General features: G+C 58.6%; 1 protein-coding gene across 2 annotated transcripts in view; it reads right to left on the bottom strand.

The window, feature by feature from the left end:
• NFIC (nuclear factor I C) overlaps positions 1-19,245 on the bottom strand; it is a 48,150-nt gene that overhangs the window by 3,485 nt on the left and 25,420 nt on the right. For both annotated transcript variants that reach the window (XM_049788649.1, XM_049788648.1), the window contains exons 3-10: positions 13,251-13,322; positions 11,171-11,245; positions 10,760-10,883; positions 10,221-10,345; positions 6,177-6,302; positions 5,440-5,624; positions 3,762-3,847; positions 1-1,591 (exon numbers count right to left, since the gene is read on the bottom strand). The exon at positions 1-1,591 is cut by the window's left edge and continues 3,485 nt beyond it. In XM_049788649.1, coding sequence (XP_049644606.1) covers positions 3,797-3,847; positions 5,440-5,624; positions 6,177-6,302; positions 10,221-10,345; positions 10,760-10,883; positions 11,171-11,245; positions 13,251-13,322 — 758 coding nt within the window. In that variant the 3' untranslated portion in view covers positions 1-1,591; positions 3,762-3,796. The remainder of the gene's footprint in view (positions 1,592-3,761; positions 3,848-5,439; positions 5,625-6,176; positions 6,303-10,220; positions 10,346-10,759; positions 10,884-11,170; positions 11,246-13,250; positions 13,323-19,245) is intronic.

Genomic DNA, 19,245 nt, shown 5'->3' with positions numbered 1-19,245 from the left:
CTAGTTCGGGAGGAGACACAGGTCTCCAGGGAGGGGTTGAAGATGGCCAGGCCTCAGGGCCAGGCTGGGAGCAGAGCACAGGACCCCTGGGCAGGGCATGGTAGCAGGGTGGCGAGGAAGGAGGGAAGGGACCGCGGGGGCGCAGCTGGGGGTTGCCCCGAATTTGGGATCTATGATCCGCCTAGCTGCATCTTCGAGGGGGCCAACCCGGGGTGGGGCGGTGGACGGTGTCCCCAGCTTTAGTGTTTTAAACAGAACGGAAAACGCAGAGCCCCCACACCACCCCTACCCCTGTGTGGCGCAGGCCTCTCCTTGCAGCCCCCCACACCCACCCGCTCCTGGGGCCCCCAGCTGCCAGGCCCCTTCCTGGCCGCACCCCACTCTGGGGAAGGTCAAAGTGCAAACCGCGGCCCCCCGCTGGGGCCGGGGCTCACGGGGACAGTCCGGAGCTCCAGGGCGTAAGGCACTAGCAGGGCAGGCGAAAGGGTGCCCGGCGTCCCCCACCGCCCACCTCCCTGGCGCCCGGCTCTGCCCCTCGGACCCCGCGGGAGTTCCACGTCTCTAGCTCGGGGAGGGGGCTGGGGGTTCGGGGAGGGGAACAACAGCAGCTGAGGGGCGGGAGGCGCAGTGGGGGTGTGTTTCGGGGTTGGGGGGCCTCCGTTCCCAGCTGGGCAAAGGGAGTGCGGGCGATGGGATTCAGGCACTTAGACCACTCGCTCTCACCTCCCACTTCCAGGGGCAACATCGGGGGACACGGCGCCCCCACTCGCAGCCCCCCACGCCCGCCCCGGCCTCAGAAAGTGCATTTCTCAAGAGTCTGTGCAAGTGGCCCCTCCCGGGGGCGGAGCTGGGGCGTGGCCCCGCGGGCGGAGGTGTGGCCTCGGTGATGGGGCGTGGCCCCGCGGGCTAGAGGCGTGGCCTCCGCTGGGTGGGCGTGGCCTCCGCGGGCCGGGGGCGGGTCAATTGCATAGAGGTGGCCGGGCCTGTCCACTCCAGGGCGGTCCAGTCCCAGCGCAGCAGCGGAGTCCTGCGCGTCCACCTGCTGCCCCCCCATGGGATGGACTGAGCTGCCGAGAAAGTCTCCGCCCAACGCCCTCGGCATTGCCCCCCATCACGTCCCTGCCCTACAGGGTCCACGACTGCGGCCCTGGCCTCGGGCACCAGCCACCACGGGGCAGCAGGGCGTCCGGTCCGGTCCCGTCCCGTCCCGGGCCGGCAGTGGTGGCAGCAGGGCCAGCGCGCTCACCTGGTCCGGGCAGGCAGCCGCAGAGATGAATAACTTAGGCGAAGCCGGGGGGTGCCCAGCCGGGCGGGCAGCGGGCACGAGGGTCTCTCTTCTTCCTCTTTTCCCAGTTCGTGTCTCTCTCTTTCTCTCTCTTTTCCTTTTCCCCCGTTTTCTTTCTCTCCTTTTTTTTTTCCTATGTGTTTCCTCCTGTGTGTCTGGGTTTTGTCTTTGTGGCCGCGCTGGGGCTTCTCGCTCGCTCTCACTTTCCACCAAAAACGTGGGTCGCAGAGCGCCCGAGGGCCCCAGGACGCCAGGGGTGACCTCGAGGTCGTGGGGCGAGCTCTGAGCTTAGCCCAGATACCAGGACTGGAGGTGGGGAGGGGAGAGAAAGAGAGAGAGAGAAGAGGGGTCAGGCTGGGTCTTCAATGGCCTCCCTTGGGAACCCCACATCCCAGTCTGGGCACAGAGCCATAGACATGAGCAGCTGAGCCAGAGCGAGCAGTCTGCAGGGCGAGGGCCCTGCCCCTCTGAGCCCTGCAGCTCAGCCCCTCCCTCCCTCCCTCCCTCCTTGCCAGCAGGCCCCTGAAACTACACCCCCAGGTAGCTCTTTGGCCTAGGGACCCCCGCCGTGCCCCCACATCCCAGGAGCTGGAGGTGGCCTGGGTCCTGGCCCCACAGCCAAGTTCATCTCTGCCATTACCTCATGTCTGGTCTCCTTGGCAACCAGACATGCTCTGGGCGGACTCCCTGGCCAGTGTAGCCACCGGTCCCTGGGCTGCTGCCCTGCCCCCATAACTCAGCACTGATGCTGGGTGCTGGAGCCTGCCAGGCCCAGCCTCCAGGCTCCTCCCTTCCTGAGCATTCTGGGGCCAGAGACCCTTTTCAGACAGGGGAAATGAGACACGGACTACTGGGGGGGGACCCCAAAATAAAACTGGGGAACTGGTAATTGGGGGCAGGTTCTGAGGGAGCCAGGCAGAACTGACATCAGGTGACCAGGGGGACAGGGACCGGGGTGGGGGGACAGGGACAGGTGAGGCCAGGGGAGAAGAAAAGGCTGCAGGCTTGGGGGCAGCACTGGGCAGAGGAGAAGCCAGGGCTGAAGGTGAAGCCTACTGTGCCTCAGGGCCCTGTGTACCTTCCGAGCCCACAGCCCTGGAGTGCACTGGGGATCTTCCCAGCTCGGCATCTCCCCCAGCATCCAACCCTGCCCAGTCCCCCGTTGCATTGCCCAGCCCCGAAGCCCCCCGCAGTGCCACAGCTCAAAGCCTGCTCCAAGCTGCCCCTGTGAACCTCGTGCTGGGTCCCCCATTATGGCCCCCCATGGGTCGATAGTGAGGTTCTGGGGGTTGATGAGCATCCAGGACAGGTGCCAGCTTGGGGTCGGGGTCAGGACAGGGCCAGGGTCCCCCAGGTGATGGGTGAGGGCTGGGGTGCCTACCCTCCTGTCTGCGGCTTTGCTGTTTGTTTTTTTAATCTAATTTATTTTGGGTTTGTGGCCACGCCCAGCCGGTATTCTGGGCTGACTCCTGCTCTGCACTCAGGAATCACTCCTGGAAGACTCGGGGGACCCTCTGGGGTGGGAATGAGCCTTTGTTGTCTGCCCGCAAGGCCAGCAGCCTCCATACTTGGTTGTGGCTCTGGCCCACAGCTTTGCTTTAAAAGTAACTGGACTGGCCAGCTTGGGGATAAGGAGAAAAGAGGTGTGTCAAGGGGCACCTATATAGATGTAGGGGGTGGTCATGGGCTTGTGAACCAGACTCTGGGGCCCTGATTGTGACCCCCCCCAGTTGGGGCATGCTGACATGAAGTGTCATCCTTCTGGGGAGGTGGTAGCCCTCCAGGGAGACACTGAAAGCCAGAAAAGCAGGGTTTGGGGAGAGGGGACCCTTGCAGATACCTTGCGAGGTGACGGGCTCAGAAGCAGGCTCCCCACTGCACTGCTCTTCTGAGCACCAGTGACAGGGGTCCCCACTAGCTCCTTGCCCTATGATCTGGTGACTCTGGGGTCTGGGGCTGGGAAGACCACCCTGACTGGGGAGAAGTGCTGGGGATCTGCCTTCCATGTCTGCTGTCATCTCCACACCTGTGACCCCACAGCTGTGTGTCAGGGACCTTCCGAGGCTGCTCGGGCCCTAAGCCCCAGCTTACTCCCTCCTGGACTCAGTCCTCCCTCCCAGGGTCTCGGCCGGCAGCAGGGATGAGGGGCAGAAGGAAGGGGACCAAGGCGGGGTGTGTGTGTGTGTGTATGTGCATGTGTGTGCTGAAAGCTCAGGCCCTGTGTGTGTGTGTGTGCGTGTGTGTGTGCTGAAAGCTCAGGCCCTGTATGATCCAAGGCCAAGACCTTCCCCTCTCTGGGCCTCAGTTTCCCAGTTTCCCATCTGCACAGAGCACTGCATGGGGGTGCTGGGCTGGTCACACCCTGGGGATGCTGATTAGAGAGGCCCAGTCAGGACGGGGCTCGAGGCCCTGGCAGGGACCCCACGGCCTCTCCCTGAGTGCCCTGGTGACCCGCCCCCCGGCCCGTAGCCCCTACCTGCGCCTGATAATTGCCCGCCGGATCCCTTGGCGCTAATCCCACAAAGGAACGGTGTGCAGGGGCCGCGCCGGGCGGAGAGTCGGCTGCGGGAGGAGAGACACCAGAGGGGTTAGCGGAGGGGCAGCCGCTGCCCGGGGCACACAGCGCCCTGAGAAAAGCCGGAGCAGTGTGTCTACATGGGGGGTGTGGGGAGGCCGGCAGGCATCGTCTGAATTATTCAGGGCGCGGGCATCAGGAAATACTGTGGGAGGGAAGGGGGAGATGAACTCTGCTCCGTGCAAGAGGCGCTGACCAGGGCTGGGAGCCAGAGCGGGGCCTCATCTGACACTGGACTGCAGGGACACACCAGGGCACCTACCCACATGCCACCCTGAGTCTCCCTCGCTAGCCCCACTACTCCGGCACTATGATGGTCCCCGTTTTCTGAGGAGGAAGCTGAGGCTCGGAGAGGCTGGAGAGGCCGGGAACCCTCGAACTACACAGTAAGTGACCTTACAGAGATGGGACCCAGAGAAGGGGGTGGGCTCTGAAGTTGTCCAAGCCAAGGTGGGGGAGCCCTAGAGCTTGGAGGAGGAAGGAGGGAGGTGGGGCTCTGAGGTTGTCCAGAATTGGATGAGGAAGCCTGTTTGGAGGAAGAAGGGGGTGGGACTGAGGTTCCCCAGGCTCTGGTGGGGAAACCCCAGGATGGTGGGGATGCTCTGAGGTTGTCCAGACCTGGGTGAGGAAGCCTAACAGTTTGGAGGAAGAGGGAGTGGTCTGAGATTGTCTGGGCCCAAGCCAGGAGCCTCGGGGTTCAGCACAGAGCATGGCGGACAGTGTTTTAGGCCTGCAATGGGTTCTAAGGTGCAGGAGGGGGCAGGACACTGTGGAGCACCCCCGGAAGCAGACTGGTTAGTCCTGGCTAGGGTGTGCAGTGTAAGGAGTGAGGCCCAGGTGGGACACAGACCCTGAGGCTTCTGCCGGCCGGACCGAAAAAGCCCTTTTCTCACGGTGTCTGGGGTGGGCTAGGGGACTGCAGATAGCTTAGGAAACAGCCCTAGACTCAACCCAGGCCCTCAGCCCTGCCCTGCTGTTTTCTAAGGGGCCCCAGGTTTTGCCTGCCCACCCTCTGCCTCAAAGCATCAGACATTGGCACCGCTCTGCCAGTTCTGTGCCCAGACCCCAGGTCACCTGGGGGTGGGCAGCTCTCTACCTAGGCCCAACTGCCTGAGCCTGTGGCCTTAGCTCCTGAAGCCCCTCCTCCCTGGGGACTGCGCCAGCCCCTGCAGCCCCATTCTGACCCACCTTGGTCAGGTCCCCAGAGCACCCACACTGTAGACGTAAGGACATAGGCTTGAGGAGGAGCCTGAATGGCCCGTATCTAGCTCCCAGGCTCCGGGCAGGTGTCAGACATGGCAGCCATCAAGCTGCGGAGCCCTAGGATGGTGGAGCCCTAAGGTGGTAGTGCAGGGTTCAAAGCCAAGTGACAAGAAACAGGAAGCAGGGATGGGCAGGAAGGGGGTGCTCAGGCCTGGCAAGTGTAGCTCCAGTGATCCCAGCCCTGGGAAGGGCCCCCAGCACTTTAGGAATGGCCTTGCCTCCATAAAGGGCCATTCAAATGCCCCATCTTGGGGGGCAGGCTGTGTGTCCCAGGGCCTTTCGGGCAGGGGGAGGCTGGAACCCCCCATGCACTCACCGGGCCAGGCTGCTGGCTGGCCGGGTCACAGGCCAGCGAGACGAGATCTTTGAGTGGGTCCTGGGGGTTGAGGTGTGGTGGATAGCGGATGGCCGTGTGCGGGAAGTAGGTGGAGGCCGTCTGGGGCAGGATGGACGCGGTGGGGAAGTGCAGCGCCGAGGACGGGTGCGGGCTCCGGGTCATGCCTGCGGGCAGGCGGTTGGGGCCTGTCAGGGGGCAGGGCTGGACCAGGGGCCAGGCTGAGCCCTGGGTCCTGCGTCAGATGCAGGGAGGTCACAACCGCCCTGGGCACACACAGGGCTCCAGCTCAGCTTGTCAAGGGATGTGGGAGGTATGTTTGTGGGGGGTGGTGGTGGTGGTGGTGGCTACAAATGCCTATCAAGAGCTGGTCTGCATGCTCTGAAGATTCTAAAGGGCTTTTGCCAAACTGCACAACCACCACTGACTTCAGAACATTCCACCGGCCCCTCAAAAGAAACCTCATCCCCCCTATGTCCCCTCCCCCAGCAGTCCAAACTCACTTCACGCCTCAGAGGTAGGGGGACTTGTTCTGGACAGTTCCATCCCTGCAATGTCACCCAGAGTGCAGGGACTGGTTATCTTCCTCGAGGGTCTTGGGAGGGGGCAATGGAGGGGACACCCGCAGAGAGACCAGGGGCCATGGGCAGGGCTGTTCTCTGTGACCTCCTGTGAGGAGGCTGCCCACCACGGCCCTCCCAGGGACACTTCTCACTAACCGCTGTGCACCGCAATGACCGGCCGGTGATGCTGCGTGAAGCCTGAGAGCCGGGGTGAGTCCTGTGGGGACGGGCTGTTGAAAGGCGACTTGTCCATCTCTGCCTTCTTCACAGGTGATGAGATGCCTGGGGATGGGGTGCAAAGCCACAGGGTCACAGATGCTGGCTGCAGCCAGGGGGTGCACCCAGGGGGTGAGGAGCAAATGGTGGCCCGGTACCAGCAGGGACCCTTTTGGAACTCTTGGTTAGGCTCTTGTGCCACTCCCCACCCAGCGAGCAGCTCCCTTCCCAGGCACCAGAGCACAGCTGGGGCAGTAGAGAAAGTCCTGGGCTGCTCCACCATGGGTGAAAGACCTGAGTCTTGGAGATCCCTAAAACACATATGGTTGCAAAACAGAGCTGAGGACAAGAAGGGGCAATGGGAGAAACATGAGAGAGAAGTTGTGTGCAGGAGGGGCAGAAGGTTGGGGGCACATGCTCCTGCAAGGCCCTGGGGCCCATTCCTGACATTACTGGGAGAGGCCCCCAAATAAAATCAATGGTAAAAATCAAACAGAGCTGGGGTCCATGGCTCTTCCTCACCAAGCTGGCACAGGTAGGAGGAGCATCATGGAACCCCTCCCACCCTTGTGGTGGTGGGAGGAGCATCATGGAGTGCCACCCAATTAGTCTGAATCAACAGATGTGAGCTCAAGGCTCAGAGGCTGAGGGCTGGTTAAGATAGCTCTATAGCCAGGTGGAGTAAGGTCCCTACAAGGTCCCTGAGTACCACCAGAAGTAACCTGTAGGACTGCTGGGCATGAAAACAAAAATTCAAAGACCAAATATATATATGGAAGATAAAACGTTGGGGCAGAGGGCAGGGCTGAGCAGCAGAGTCCCTAGAACCACAAAATAAAGGTGAGAGAAAGAGAAAAATAAAAAAGAGGGGCCGAGCGGTGGCACTAAAGGTAAGGTGCCTGCCTTGCCTGCGCTAGCCTTGGACGGACCGCGGTTCGATCCCCCGGTTTCCCATATGGTCCCCCAAGCCAGGAGCAACTTCTGAGCACATAGCCAGGAGTAACACCTGAGCGTTATTGGGTGTGGCCCAAAAACCAAAAAAAAAAAACACAAAAAACCAAAAAAAAATAAATAAAAAAAATAAAAAAGAGAGAGAGCTGCGGGGCTGGAGAGATAGCACAGTGGTAAGGCATTTGCCTTGCAAGCAGCCAATCCAGGATGGACGGTGGTTTAGATCCCAGTATCCCATATGGTTCCCTGTGCCTGCCAAGAGCAAATTTTGAGTGCAGAGCCAGGAGTAACCCTGAGCACTGCTGGATGTGACCCAAAAACAAAAACAAAAACAAAACAAAACAAAAAAAGGAGAGCTACCTCACGCTCACAAAGTGGAAGAGGAAGTGTGAGTCAGGGAAGACCCGCATGAAGGAGGCACCTCAAGTGAGAGTGAAGAATGAACAGATAGAAGCAAACAGGACAACCCAGCACCCCAGGCCTGCCAAGGGTCCCTCCAGGGGAATACAAAGGACCGAGGTTCCGGCTGTCCTGGCAACATCCTGGGCCTTGATAGCTGAGTACTTGCTTGTGAGAACTGAAAGGCCCTACACTTTGGGGCTTTGTGGTCCCACAGTCCTAAGCACATTGAACACAAGGTCTTAACAGAGGATTTAAAACAGAAAAGCCAGGAGACAGCAGGGTCCATGAACTGGAGGCCACTGAGTGGGGAGTCCAATGCCTGTTCTAGGATGCCCTATCATGGACCTGGGCATATCACAGCAGACATGTGAGAGGTGACGTCAAAGGTGGAGATTTTTGAAAAGCTGGGGTCTGTTCCATGCCCCAATGCTTCCACCCCCCACCCTCCAAAGTCAACAGACTGTTATGGCCAGTCTTCCCATCCCCCATGGGGTGAAGAAACAGGCCAGGACTGCCACAAATCACACAGCCCTATTGCCAGACAGTGGCTGACCGGGAATCCAAACTTAGAGCCTCTGATATACCAGATCCATTATACTATTTATTGCTCTGGCTCAAAGTTTGATTCATTTTAAGTTATATTTAGGGAGACTTTTCCACTCTGGAGAAGCCTGTACTCCCTTGCACATGCATTCTTCATTCTCTCCTCTCACACTCCTCCAAGTAAAATTTCTCTCTCCTCTCCTCTCCTCTCCTCTCCTCTCCTCTCCTCTCCTCTCCTCTCCTCTCCTCTCCTCTCCTCTCCTCTCTCCTCCTCTCTCCTCCTCCTCCTCCTCCTTCTCCTCCTCCTCCTCCTCCTTCTCTCTCTCTCTCTCTCCCTCCCTCCCTCCCTCCCTCCCTCCCTCCCTCCCTCCCTCCCCGTATGGGATGCTGGGATTCCAACCACTGTCCTTCTGCATGAAAAGCAAACGCCTTGCCTCCATGCTATCTCTCCAGCCCCATAGATTTCTTTCAATAAAGACTAGTTTGTAAAAGAGAAAAACAAAAAAGGCATTCCTAGGAGGCACTCAGAATGAAGACATTCTGCACTACAGTACCCTCTGAGGGAGATCCACACACCCCTCCCCCGACAAGCAGTCAGGGAAAAGAATGGTTCCTGAGTCCATTTTGCAAGCAAAGAAAAGTGGGGTTTGTCAGCAGAATTAAAAACTAAAATAGGGGCTGGTGAGGTAGCGCTAGAGGTAAGGTGTCTGCCTTGCAAGCAAGGAAGGACCTCAATTCGATTCCCTGGCGTCCCATATGGTCCCCCTAAGCCAGGGGCAATTTCTGAGTGCTTAGCCAGGAGTAACCTCTGAGCATCAAACGGGTGTGGCCGAAAAAAAAGAAAAAAAAAAAAAAAGAACTAAAATAAAATAATAAGAGAGATAGCACAGCGGTAAGGCGTTTGCCTTGCATACTGTCGCTGGTTCGAATCCCGGCATCCCATATGGTCCCTGGAGCCTGCCAGGGGCGATTTCTGAGCATAGAGCCAAGAATAACCCCTGAGCATTGCCGGGTGTGACCCCCAAAAAAATAAAATAAAAAAGAACTAAAATAAGGGGGCCGGAGAGATAGCACAGTGGCGTTTGCCTTGCAAGCAGCCGACCCAGGACCTAAGGTGGTTGGTTCGAATCCCGGCGTCCCATATGATCCCCCGTGCCTGCCAGGAGCTATTTCTGAGCAGATAGCCAGGAGTAAGCCATGAGCACCGCTGGGTGTGGCCCAAAAACCTAAATAAATAAATAAATAAATAAATAAATAAATAAATAAATAAATAAATAAATAAATAAATAAATAAAAGAACTAAAATAAGGCCCGGTGTGGTGGCGTGCACCCCTAGTCCCAGCTACTCGGGAGGCTGTGGCCGGAGGATCGCTTGAGTCCAGGAGTGCTGGGCTGCAGTGCGCTATGCCGATTGGGTGTCTGCACTAAGTTCGGCATCAATATGGTGACCCCCCCGGGAGCGGGGGAGCACCAGGTTGCCTAAGGAGGGGCGAACCGGCCCAGGTCGGAAACGTGCTGATCGCGTCCAGTGGGATCGCGCCTGTGAATAGCCACTGCACTCCAGCCTGGGCAACATAGCGAGACCCTGTCTCTTATTCAATGAAAAAGGAAGAAAAAAAAATAGAACTAAAATAAGGGGCCAGAGAGATAGCACAGCGGTAAGGCGTTTGCTTTGCAAGCGGCCGGCCCAGGACCACCGGTGGTTCGAATTCCAGAACCCCATACGGTCCCCCGTGCCTGCCAGGAGCGATTTCTGAGCACAGAGCCAGGAGTAGCCCGTGAGCGCTGACGAGTGGGACCCAAAAACCAAAAAAAAAAAAAGAAGAAGAAGAAAAGAACATAAAAAGAACTAAAATAGATAAAATCATGGGAGAGAAGCCGGCCTGGCCAGGTTAGAAAGAAACCACAGCACTAAGATCTAATACTGAGGCTAATACTGACTTGCCTTCTGGGAGAGCGGGAGACAAAGCGACTACAATTCCCAGAAGGCACCGCGGCGCCCGGTCCCGCCCGGTCATTCGCGCAGTGTCTACCGGGAGTTGTAGTCCCGTTGGCGTGGCGCGAACCCCGCCCTGCCTCCATCCCCACCTCCTTCTATGTCCTCCGTCCAGTTGCGGCTGCTACTCGTGGGAGAGCTGGGCGAGGTGTAGTAATCGCCGCCGGGGCTCGTATCTACGTCTTCTTCCATGGAGCCTGATTTGTGCCGCTTGCTCCTAGCAGGCGGGGGAAGGAAAAGGCAGGCCGGGTTGGTTACCAGGGAGACGCGGGGAGGCGGGGCGGACTGGGCTAACTTCCGGCCTGGGGAGGCGGGGCCCCAGGCAACTAACGCGAGATTTCGTGGGTGAGATTTCGTGGTCCTTGCCCGTGTCGGCCACACCTGCTGCAGCCAGCGCACTATGCTGGTACTTTGCGGCCTGTCTGCGGGTGTTCGGCCTGGGCACAGTTGCCCTGGGATCAGATGCATCACTCGGCCCGGGTGATCCTCCTCTCAGACCCGGACCTCGATCCCATTTTATAGCCAGGGAAAAAGAGGCTAAACACGGCTTGGGGAGTTCAGCCCAGCTCGGGATGGGGCTTTTGGGGGAGAACGGGGTGCCCGTGCCAGGACCCCCGAGGTGGGCACATACCCGCTGGAGGAGGAGCTCGGGAGCGTTCTCCGCATGCCGGTGCTGGCTGGGTTCAGGTCGTAGGCCAGGTGACCCTGCAGCTCCCCCAGGGAGAAGTTGGGTCCTGTTCCAGTCACCACGGGTGCTGCAGAGGACGGCAGAAGTGAAGGCAGAAGTGAAGGCGGAGGCCGGGCACAGATTGGGGGCGGGATACAGGTCTAGTTCGGGGGAGTCAGGATAGGGGCTTACCCCATCACACAGACTCAGGGGTCCCGGTGCACCCCAGAGCAGGACCCTATTCCATCCGGGCCTTGCTGAGGGAAGGCAGGACCCGAGTTCCCCTAGGTGATGGGGTGTGTTTGGGGTCTTCCCAGGGCCGTGGGCTTGGTGGCCTGGGTGTCAGAGGAGAAGGGGATAATGGGTCCTACTCACTCCGGGACACTTGGATGAGCTCTGTGACACTGAACACGCCAGAGGTGACAAAGCTTTCCTGGAAGTCAGTTGTGTCTGCAAGCAAAGAGAAAACTTGTCAACCTGAACCTCAGCCATTCCCAAGACTGGGTCATCATAGAGTTACCCCTGTGCCCCCACCCCCTGTGGGGCCAGAGCCATGAGTGGCATGAACAGACCCTAGCCTGAGCTGGCTACAGGTGGTCCCTATGATGGCCCAGGAGCTGGTGACAGGATTGGGACACAGGCTGTCCTGGGTGGGCCCCTTAAGGTTAGCCTGGTGGGCCCCTCTGCAAAACAACAATCCCAGAATCCTCAGAGCTACTTAACCCACTTACTCTCCTGGGAAGCGAGGGCAGAGCTAACCCGACAGGATGGCATGGACAGGAAAAGTAGCTGTCAGCCAGTCCCATGTGTGTGAGAGTACATGTAAAGCATGTACAGGCCCGCATGTGTGCAGTGCGCTTGCGAATGCATGGGTGTGCATGTATGTGGGCATATTATGTGCAGTGTGAACATCCCAGTATGTGTCTGTGTGTGTATATTTGAGTAAGTGTGTCATCCTTTCCATGTGCTGTTCTCAAACCTGGCCACGGCATAGATACTCTGGAGCTGGCCCAGACTGTCCATCAAACTGACACATGCATGCACCCTTACTCTAACCCAGGATGCTGAGAGAAGAGAGGTAGACCCCATTCTTTGGAGACAGGGAAGGTGGAACGTTCTAGATTGAGAAGGGCGTAGTTGTGGGATAGAGTGACGGCAATGAATCACCATTGGAGGTTTTCATCTTGTTCCAAGGATACAGCTTGCATGCATTTACTGTATAAACTTTTTTAAGGATGGAGAAGTCAGGTGGGCTGCATGGAGGCAGGAACATGGTGGCCGGGCACTGGGACCTCAGGCCACGGTGGGGGAGCATCCTGGGGTCTGGATGCGGGATGTGTGGCCTGGACAGCAGCAAGTGCAGAGGTCCTGAGGTTAAGTCACAGATAGTGAAGGAGGCTGCCAGGCACCTAGGAAAGGCACCTAGAGGGTACCTCTTTATGGGGGGGGGGGGGGAAGGAGGTTTATAATTCTCTGTCTCTAGGTAGGGGCATGACCTGCTGGGAGCTCCTACATTCCTGTGGGACCCCTCCAGTGCACCCATGGCTCAGACCCTAGCCCTTGTCCTTGGCTGACAAGTTTTGCACACACACCTTTTATTGAGCAATTACTATATGCTAGGCCCAGCCAAAGGCACAGGATCAGCAGATCCCCCAGGAGGACAGGGTGGGGCTCCCCAGGCCTCTGCCTGCAGTGTCCAGGGAAGTGGCTGAGGCAGTTTCCTGCAGGCCCAGCCAGCACACTCCTCCCCCCTCCCCCACAGGTTTCCTGTTTGCGCAGAGCAACCCTGAGTCTCTTGGGGATTCCCAGGCAGGCTGGGCAGGCAGGCGAGGAAGCACTTTCCTCCCGCAGACGCTGCACCCTAGGGACCTGCCCACCCGCCTGGCCTGCACCATCTGGCTTGGAGGGAGGTGTCGGGGGATCAGAGGAGGCCAAGGGAGCCTCGGGGTCACAGATGGGGCCAGGGCCAGAGGAGTGTGGGGGAGGTGGTGGCCAGGAATCTCCACCAGTGGCAGCTTAGCTCCAGGCACCATCCCATCCTTGCCCTGGGCTTTTTCTTCCTGCTTGCCTGCTTTCTGCTACTTTAGATGCTTCCTAGCCTCTCCCTGCAGCTCTCTGGAGCAACTCTGGATTCCTGGAGAGACCCTGCACAGTGAGCTACCCTTCCCCTTCTGCAGCATAGGGCAGAAATAAAACACAGGGCAGTGGGGGAATCTCAGGGCCAGACACTGAGAGGACAGCGGAGCTTCCAGGGGAGAAGCTGCTGTCTGTGCAGCAAAGGTCCTGGGGCAGGATGGGCTGAACACTGGAGAAGCAATAAGGAGGCTGTGGGTGGGGGTGTGGTCAGATGAGACAGAGCTTTATAGGTATGGGTCTCCTGGAGGGCTGTGGGCAGAGAAGAGAGGAAGGCCCACTAGTGCCCTTTAGAAGGCAAGAATGGGGGCGCCAGACTCACCCAGCGTGATGGGCTTGCTGTCCTCCTGGTCAGAGCCCATGCCCGCACGGGGGCTGCTGCTCTGCTCTGCATCTGCAAGACAGGGACAGAAGGGGTGGTGATATCCCAGTGGCGGGTGCACTGGGTCACTTCGAGCTGGATCAATTTGGTCCCTCCTGGGCTTTCTTGCCAGCGGTGGCCCATGGGGATAAACCTGGCGGGCATGAAATTGTACTGCCCTGCCCTGACCCAGCCTGGGGAGTAGCCCTGGATCTCAGGGTGCCACCAGAGCCTCTCTACAACCACCACTGCCTCCTCCCCCTCCTCATTGCTCATGTTTATCTAAAAATAATCTGCTCCAAGGTCTACAGACGCTGAGCTCAGCTGCATGGATGCTGCGCTTGTGCAGAGGGAGATGCCAGGCCCTCGCTTGCCTGTATAGGGGGCTGGCACGTGGGCAAGTCCAGTGCTACAGAACCCCCCCCACCTCAAGGGGGAGGTACCCCATCAAAGGGCAGGAGAGCACTGACCCCCCAGCACCCCAATTCATGGAGCACTGAGCTGGGAGTGAGTCCTGAACATGCCCAAGGTGGCCTCCAGAAAGGAAGGAAAAGGAAGAGGGAGTCAGGGCCTGCCCACCTACACCCCCAAGGCTGCTGGAGGCTACAGGCAGAGAGATGAGAATGTGCAGTCTCACCTCTAAGCTTCACAGTCTCGTGTCCCCAGGTAGCTCGGGGTTTGGGGTTCCCTGGAAGGTTCCCAAGCTCTTACCAGCAAGTCCAGCTCACATTCAAGGCTGTGCTTATCATTTTTATTTCAGTTCATGGTTGATATGTCTTAAAATTTGGTTTTTGTTTTTTTGGGGGGCTACATGTGGCAATGCTCATGGGTTACTTCTGACTCTATGCTCGGGAATTACTCCTGACAGTACTAGGGTTACCTTATGGAATGCCAGGGATTGAACCAGGTCAGCTGCATGCAAAGCCAGTGCCTTTCCTGCTGGACTATTGCTCTGGCCCCTGTTCATTTTTTATTTTTTGGACCACATAGAACTGTGCTCAAGGATCACTCCTGGTAGGACTTAGGAGGCCCTATGGGGTGCCAGCAATCGAACATCAGGCAAGTACTTGCACCCCTGTCCTTGTCCACCCCCACCCCCCGGATTGGTTATAAATCCTCAGGATAAAGGTTCAGCTTCACTAAATCCCCCTAAATCCAACAGGTGCAAATGATGGCTGCATATACAGGTCAGGGCCTCTCACCAAACACAGGTTCCCTCTCAACCCTGAAGGTCCCCCCTCACCCATGCACCCACTTCACTACAGTTTCTCCCTGACCCTGCTCCCACCTCACCTGCAGGTTCCTCTATCCATGGAATGTCTCAGCATAGAGCAGACTGACCTCAGGAATTAAGTCTGATCTTTTCTTTTCTTTCTTTTTATTTTTTTTTAGGCCACACCTGACAGTACTCAAGAATTACTCCTGGCTCTGTGCTCTGGAATCACTCCTGGCGGAGCCAATTTGGAGACTGAAATGAAAGCTTCCCTGCATGCCCCAGGACTACTTAATCATCCTTGTGGAGATGTTGGGATTCCAAGTGTCACCTCCACTGACCCAGTGATTCCCTCCTCATCCCCCAGTGTCATATGGGGAAACTGAGGCACAGAGCAGAGCACAGCTGGTGGAATATGAAACCAAGGCATCCCAAATCTCCAGAGGAGTCCCTGAGGATCCCAGAGAGGGAATGGATGCTGCTCAGGGCTACCCCGTGGCTCAGCTGACTCAGAGAGTTGGCTACCAACATTATGCAGAATGTTCCAGAACCTTGACGTGCTCTCTTCCCCACCCCCGCTATCCACAACCGGGCCACCTGCCAATCCCTCCCTCACAGCCCATCCCAGCTCGGTAGGAGTTTGGTGCAAGGAGCAGATGGCCACACTGGCCCAGGGGAAAAGAGGGGCCAGTTTGCAGAGGTGGACAGAACCCAAGTTCATGCTCTGACAGCCAGACTGGAGATTCCCAGACATGTGCCCTTGACCTTCCGCCCACCAACAGCCCCAGGACCTTTGCACATGCTGTGCCCCCTCCCTGCTAGAGGCACTGTTCCTTGGAGACTCCATTTGGCTGATGTTGTCCCAGGAACTTCCTCAGTGTCACCCAGGAGGTGCATGAGCACCAGGCAAGCAGCCAAGCTCATCCCCGGGCTTCTACTGCCAGCTTGGCGGGGGTGTCCCTAGCGGGCAGGCAGCCCTCCCACCCGCCGCACCCCCGTGGCTGCGTCCATGGGAGCCCATGGCCCAATGTACACACTGTTCTTTCCTGTCCGTGGCCGAGAGCCCAAACAGGGTCGTGCCAGCCCACGACAAAGGCGCTGCTGCCGCCTCCGGTCCCGCCCTTCCCGCCCAGCCAGATGTGCGGGCCTGTCTGGGACTCCACGGCAGCCCCCCCCAACCCTCCCAGGGAAGGGCGGGGAACACAGCCAGGAGGGGGGCCGGAAGGGGGGCAGGCTCTTGGACTTCCTGATTCTGCTGACAGAGGCAGCTGACTTGGAGCCAGGGAGAAGGCAGCCCCCCAGTCTACCCTCAGTTCCACGTGGCCCTACAAGAACCCCCCCCCCTTGTGTGGCCCTGTCCTCTGCCACAGCTGGAGTCCAGGGAGCTAATGGGGTACAAGTGCATGCCTAGCATGTGGTCTGGGCTTGATGCTGAGTATCATGTGTCCAAAACCCCAGCAGGGTCCATCTGGGTGTCCCCAGCCCCACTGAATCACTGAGAATCGCCAGGAAGATCTCAAGATGACTCCAGAGCACTGCTAGGGAAGTGCTCCCCAATGCAAAAGCTGGGGGAGCAGGAGGGAAGTGAAAGAAGCATGTAGCCTGAGGCTACATCAAGAGCCCCAAGAAGGAGCCAGTTGGGGTGAGAAAGCACAGGGCCTGGATGTCTGTGGAGAGCCCTTCGCCATGGGGTGCTGGCAGGACCATGGGGGCTGCCAGGTGATGTGGGTCCCCAGTAGGTAGTTTCATTTTCCTTTTCTTCTTTTTTTTTTTTTTTTGTTTTTTGGGCCACACCCAGCGGTGCTCAGGGGTTACTCCTGGCTGTCTGCTCAGAAATAGCTCCTGGCAGGCATGGGGGACCATATGGGACACCGGGATTCGAACCAACCACCTTTGGTCCTGGATCGGCTGCTTGCAAGGCAAACACCGTTGTGCTATCTCTCCGGGCCCTTCCTTTTCTTCTTATAGTTTTGGGGGTCACAGCCTGCAGTGCTCAGGGCTGTGTGCTCAAGGATCACTCCTGATGGGCTCCGGGAACCCAATGGGGTTCTGGAGATTGAACCTGGGTCAGCCACATGCAAAGCCAGTGCCCTCCTGCTATGCTCTGGCTCCTCCTTTATTGGTTGCAACCTCTGACCATGGGAGAGACACGACAAAAGGGCTATGCCAGAGCCTCGGGATAGGATCCCGAAGAATGGGAAGTGGGGGCTCACAGAGTTCTGTATACCCCATAGCCAGAGGTAAGAAGCACCCTAGGGTCCACAATTCAAGGTGCATCTTCCTTCCCACCAGAAGTGGGGGCTCAGGGCTGAGCTAGGCAGTCACAGGAACCCCAAGGGTCCTCTGAGCACAGCAAGAATAGCTCCAAGTCCCCCCCCCCAAATTTTAAGAAGAAAATGACACCAGCTGCTGCATACAAGTCAGAAAACTCAGGTCATGTCCTTTGGGACCCTCCCAGGCCCAGAGAATATTCTGGAAAAGAGGGTGACATGGGGCCTCATTGCACACAGGGCCCCTGCCTGGACTGCCTCTGCCACCCTGCTCACCTGCCCTGTGTCTGTCTCTCCCAGGTACCCCAACCACCGCTCCCAGCCAACTCCCTGCACCAACAGGTGCTACCCGCTGGCCTGCACTGAGGGTCTGTCTCTCCTCTGCTTCTGCCCCTGGGGGTATTCCCATTGTTTCCTGTAGCTCTCCAAGTCACCCAGGCCCATTGCAATGCCATCTGGGAGGTTTTTCCCTGCCACAGCTGGCTCTCTTTGCACCATTGAAACTCAACACCTGGTGAGTTTCTGGTTCCCCTCTCCCCCAGGTACCAATGTCACATTACACTACCCCCTTCCCGGGCCCTGCCTTGGCCAAGCCTGACAGCGGGCTTCCTGTACTCCATCATTGCACAAGTCTGCCAGCCTGGACAGACTGCCCCAATATGGAGGTCCACTCACCCCCACGGAGTCTTCATTCAGAGGGTGTAGCTGAGCCTGCTTGTGGCCACAGGGCAGAACTAAATTCCTGAGGCAGCAAGGAATCCCAGAGGCTCCCTGAAGCCCTTGGAGACACCCCACACTGGCTGTGCCCAGGCCTGCAGCGCTGCGTGGCCTCAGCCAAAGCACCGTCCTGTGCCAAGCTGGCAGGCACCTTGCTTCTGGCATTCTTGGGGGCCAACGAGGAACAAAGGGCAAATGGCGTGTGCGCGTGTGTCCATGCACATAGGCGTGTGTGAATGACTTCATATGCCTGTGTGTCCATGTGCGTGCATCATATGACTGCATGCATGGATTTGTATGATTGCACCCATGCCTGAGTCTGTGTCCATGTATATGCTATGCAAACGTTTGAAGATGTTATGTGCATAATGCGTATCCTTGTATGTTTGTTCTTGTGTGTCAGTGTATGCATGAATGTGTGTCTATGCATTTGTGTGTCCATATGCGTATATAAGGGGCCCACATGGTCCAGCCCCCCTGCCAGCCAGGCCAGGCCTCTGGGCCCAAATCTTTCCAAGGAAAGTTCCTTCCGTGGCTGCAGCAGGGCCTGGCTTGGGCCCTGGGCCTGTGACGGCGGGTGGGGTCCCCAACATTCAGGGTGCTGTGCTGGGGTGGGGCGCCCAGGAACCGGGTCCAGCTGGACTGGGCCGGTCCTGCCTCCCCGTGACGTCACGCCAGCAGCCATTTTCCCGCCCGGGTGCTTCCAGAAACTTCTGGGCCGAGCGGCCATTTTGTGCCAGAGGCAGCGCGGGTGGGCTCAGCAGAGGCAGGGTGCGGGTTCTGGGGTCCCCACTGCCCATCTGGTTACACCACCACCAGTGGCCTTGGGCCTTAGGGAAGGCCAGAAACAGCCGCATGTGCCACCCGGCCGGGCCCCAGCGGCCCCGTGCTGGAAATAACTCGTGTTTACATTCGCAGACATTCTTGGCTCCGCCAGCCGGGCCGGCCTCGCCTCCCGCCGCCTCCCCGGGGTGCAGGGAGGGGGCCCACGGCAGGAGCGCGCATGCGCTGGAAGGGGGGGGCTCAGGGGCTGGAACACGCATGTGCGGGGGGGCACGGCTCAGAACACGCATGTGCAAGGCTCACTGAGCCCATGTGGAAAAGGGCCTGGATCCCAGGGTGCGCATGCGCCTGTGGAAAAGAACACGCATGCATGGGGTTGGGGGGGCCCCCCCAACCCTGCAGGACCCAAAGCGCATGCTCAGGAGTTGGGTGGGGGCTGGCTACAGGATACAGACTACGCGTGCGCGGGAAAGGGGTTGGCACATGGCCCGGAAGGCGCATGCGCCGGTGCAGGCCGGCGGGCGGAGCTTTCAGAGCACACGTGGCCGGAGCCTCCTGCGGGCGGAAATGCCAGGGACACGGTGCCAAGTCTGGGGGTGCAGCGAGGCCCCTCCTGGCTCAGCTTTTCCTTCCTCCCTCCTCGTGGCTGCAGGCCCATGGCTGGGCCCAGCCGTCCCCTGGGGAGCCCTAGGGGGCCTTAGTTTCTTCCCTGGCCCCCTTTCCCTATGTGCAGTGTGGTCACCTTCTGGACCTCTTGGAGAGCGTCCTGGCTCTGGGTCCAGAATGGGTCCAGGCCAGGCTTGCTGGACTGCCGCCGTGCCTCAGTTTCCCTTGCGTGGGGAGCAGTGTCGGGACTGGGAAAGGACTTATTCAAGGTCTGGCCTGGCCTCGAGGCTGCCAGGCCTCATTTGCCCGCTCTCGCCCCAACATTTTGTCTGCTTCTGTTTTTTGGGGGGGGCCCACACACAGGAGG

The sequence above is a fragment of the Suncus etruscus genome, chromosome 15, assembly GCF_024139225.1.
Source record: "Suncus etruscus isolate mSunEtr1 chromosome 15, mSunEtr1.pri.cur, whole genome shotgun sequence".
NCBI lineage: Eukaryota > Metazoa > Chordata > Mammalia > Eulipotyphla > Soricidae > Suncus > Suncus etruscus.
The sequence above is the reverse complement of the archived record's forward strand: the minus strand, read 5'-3'. Positions and strand labels throughout refer to the sequence as shown.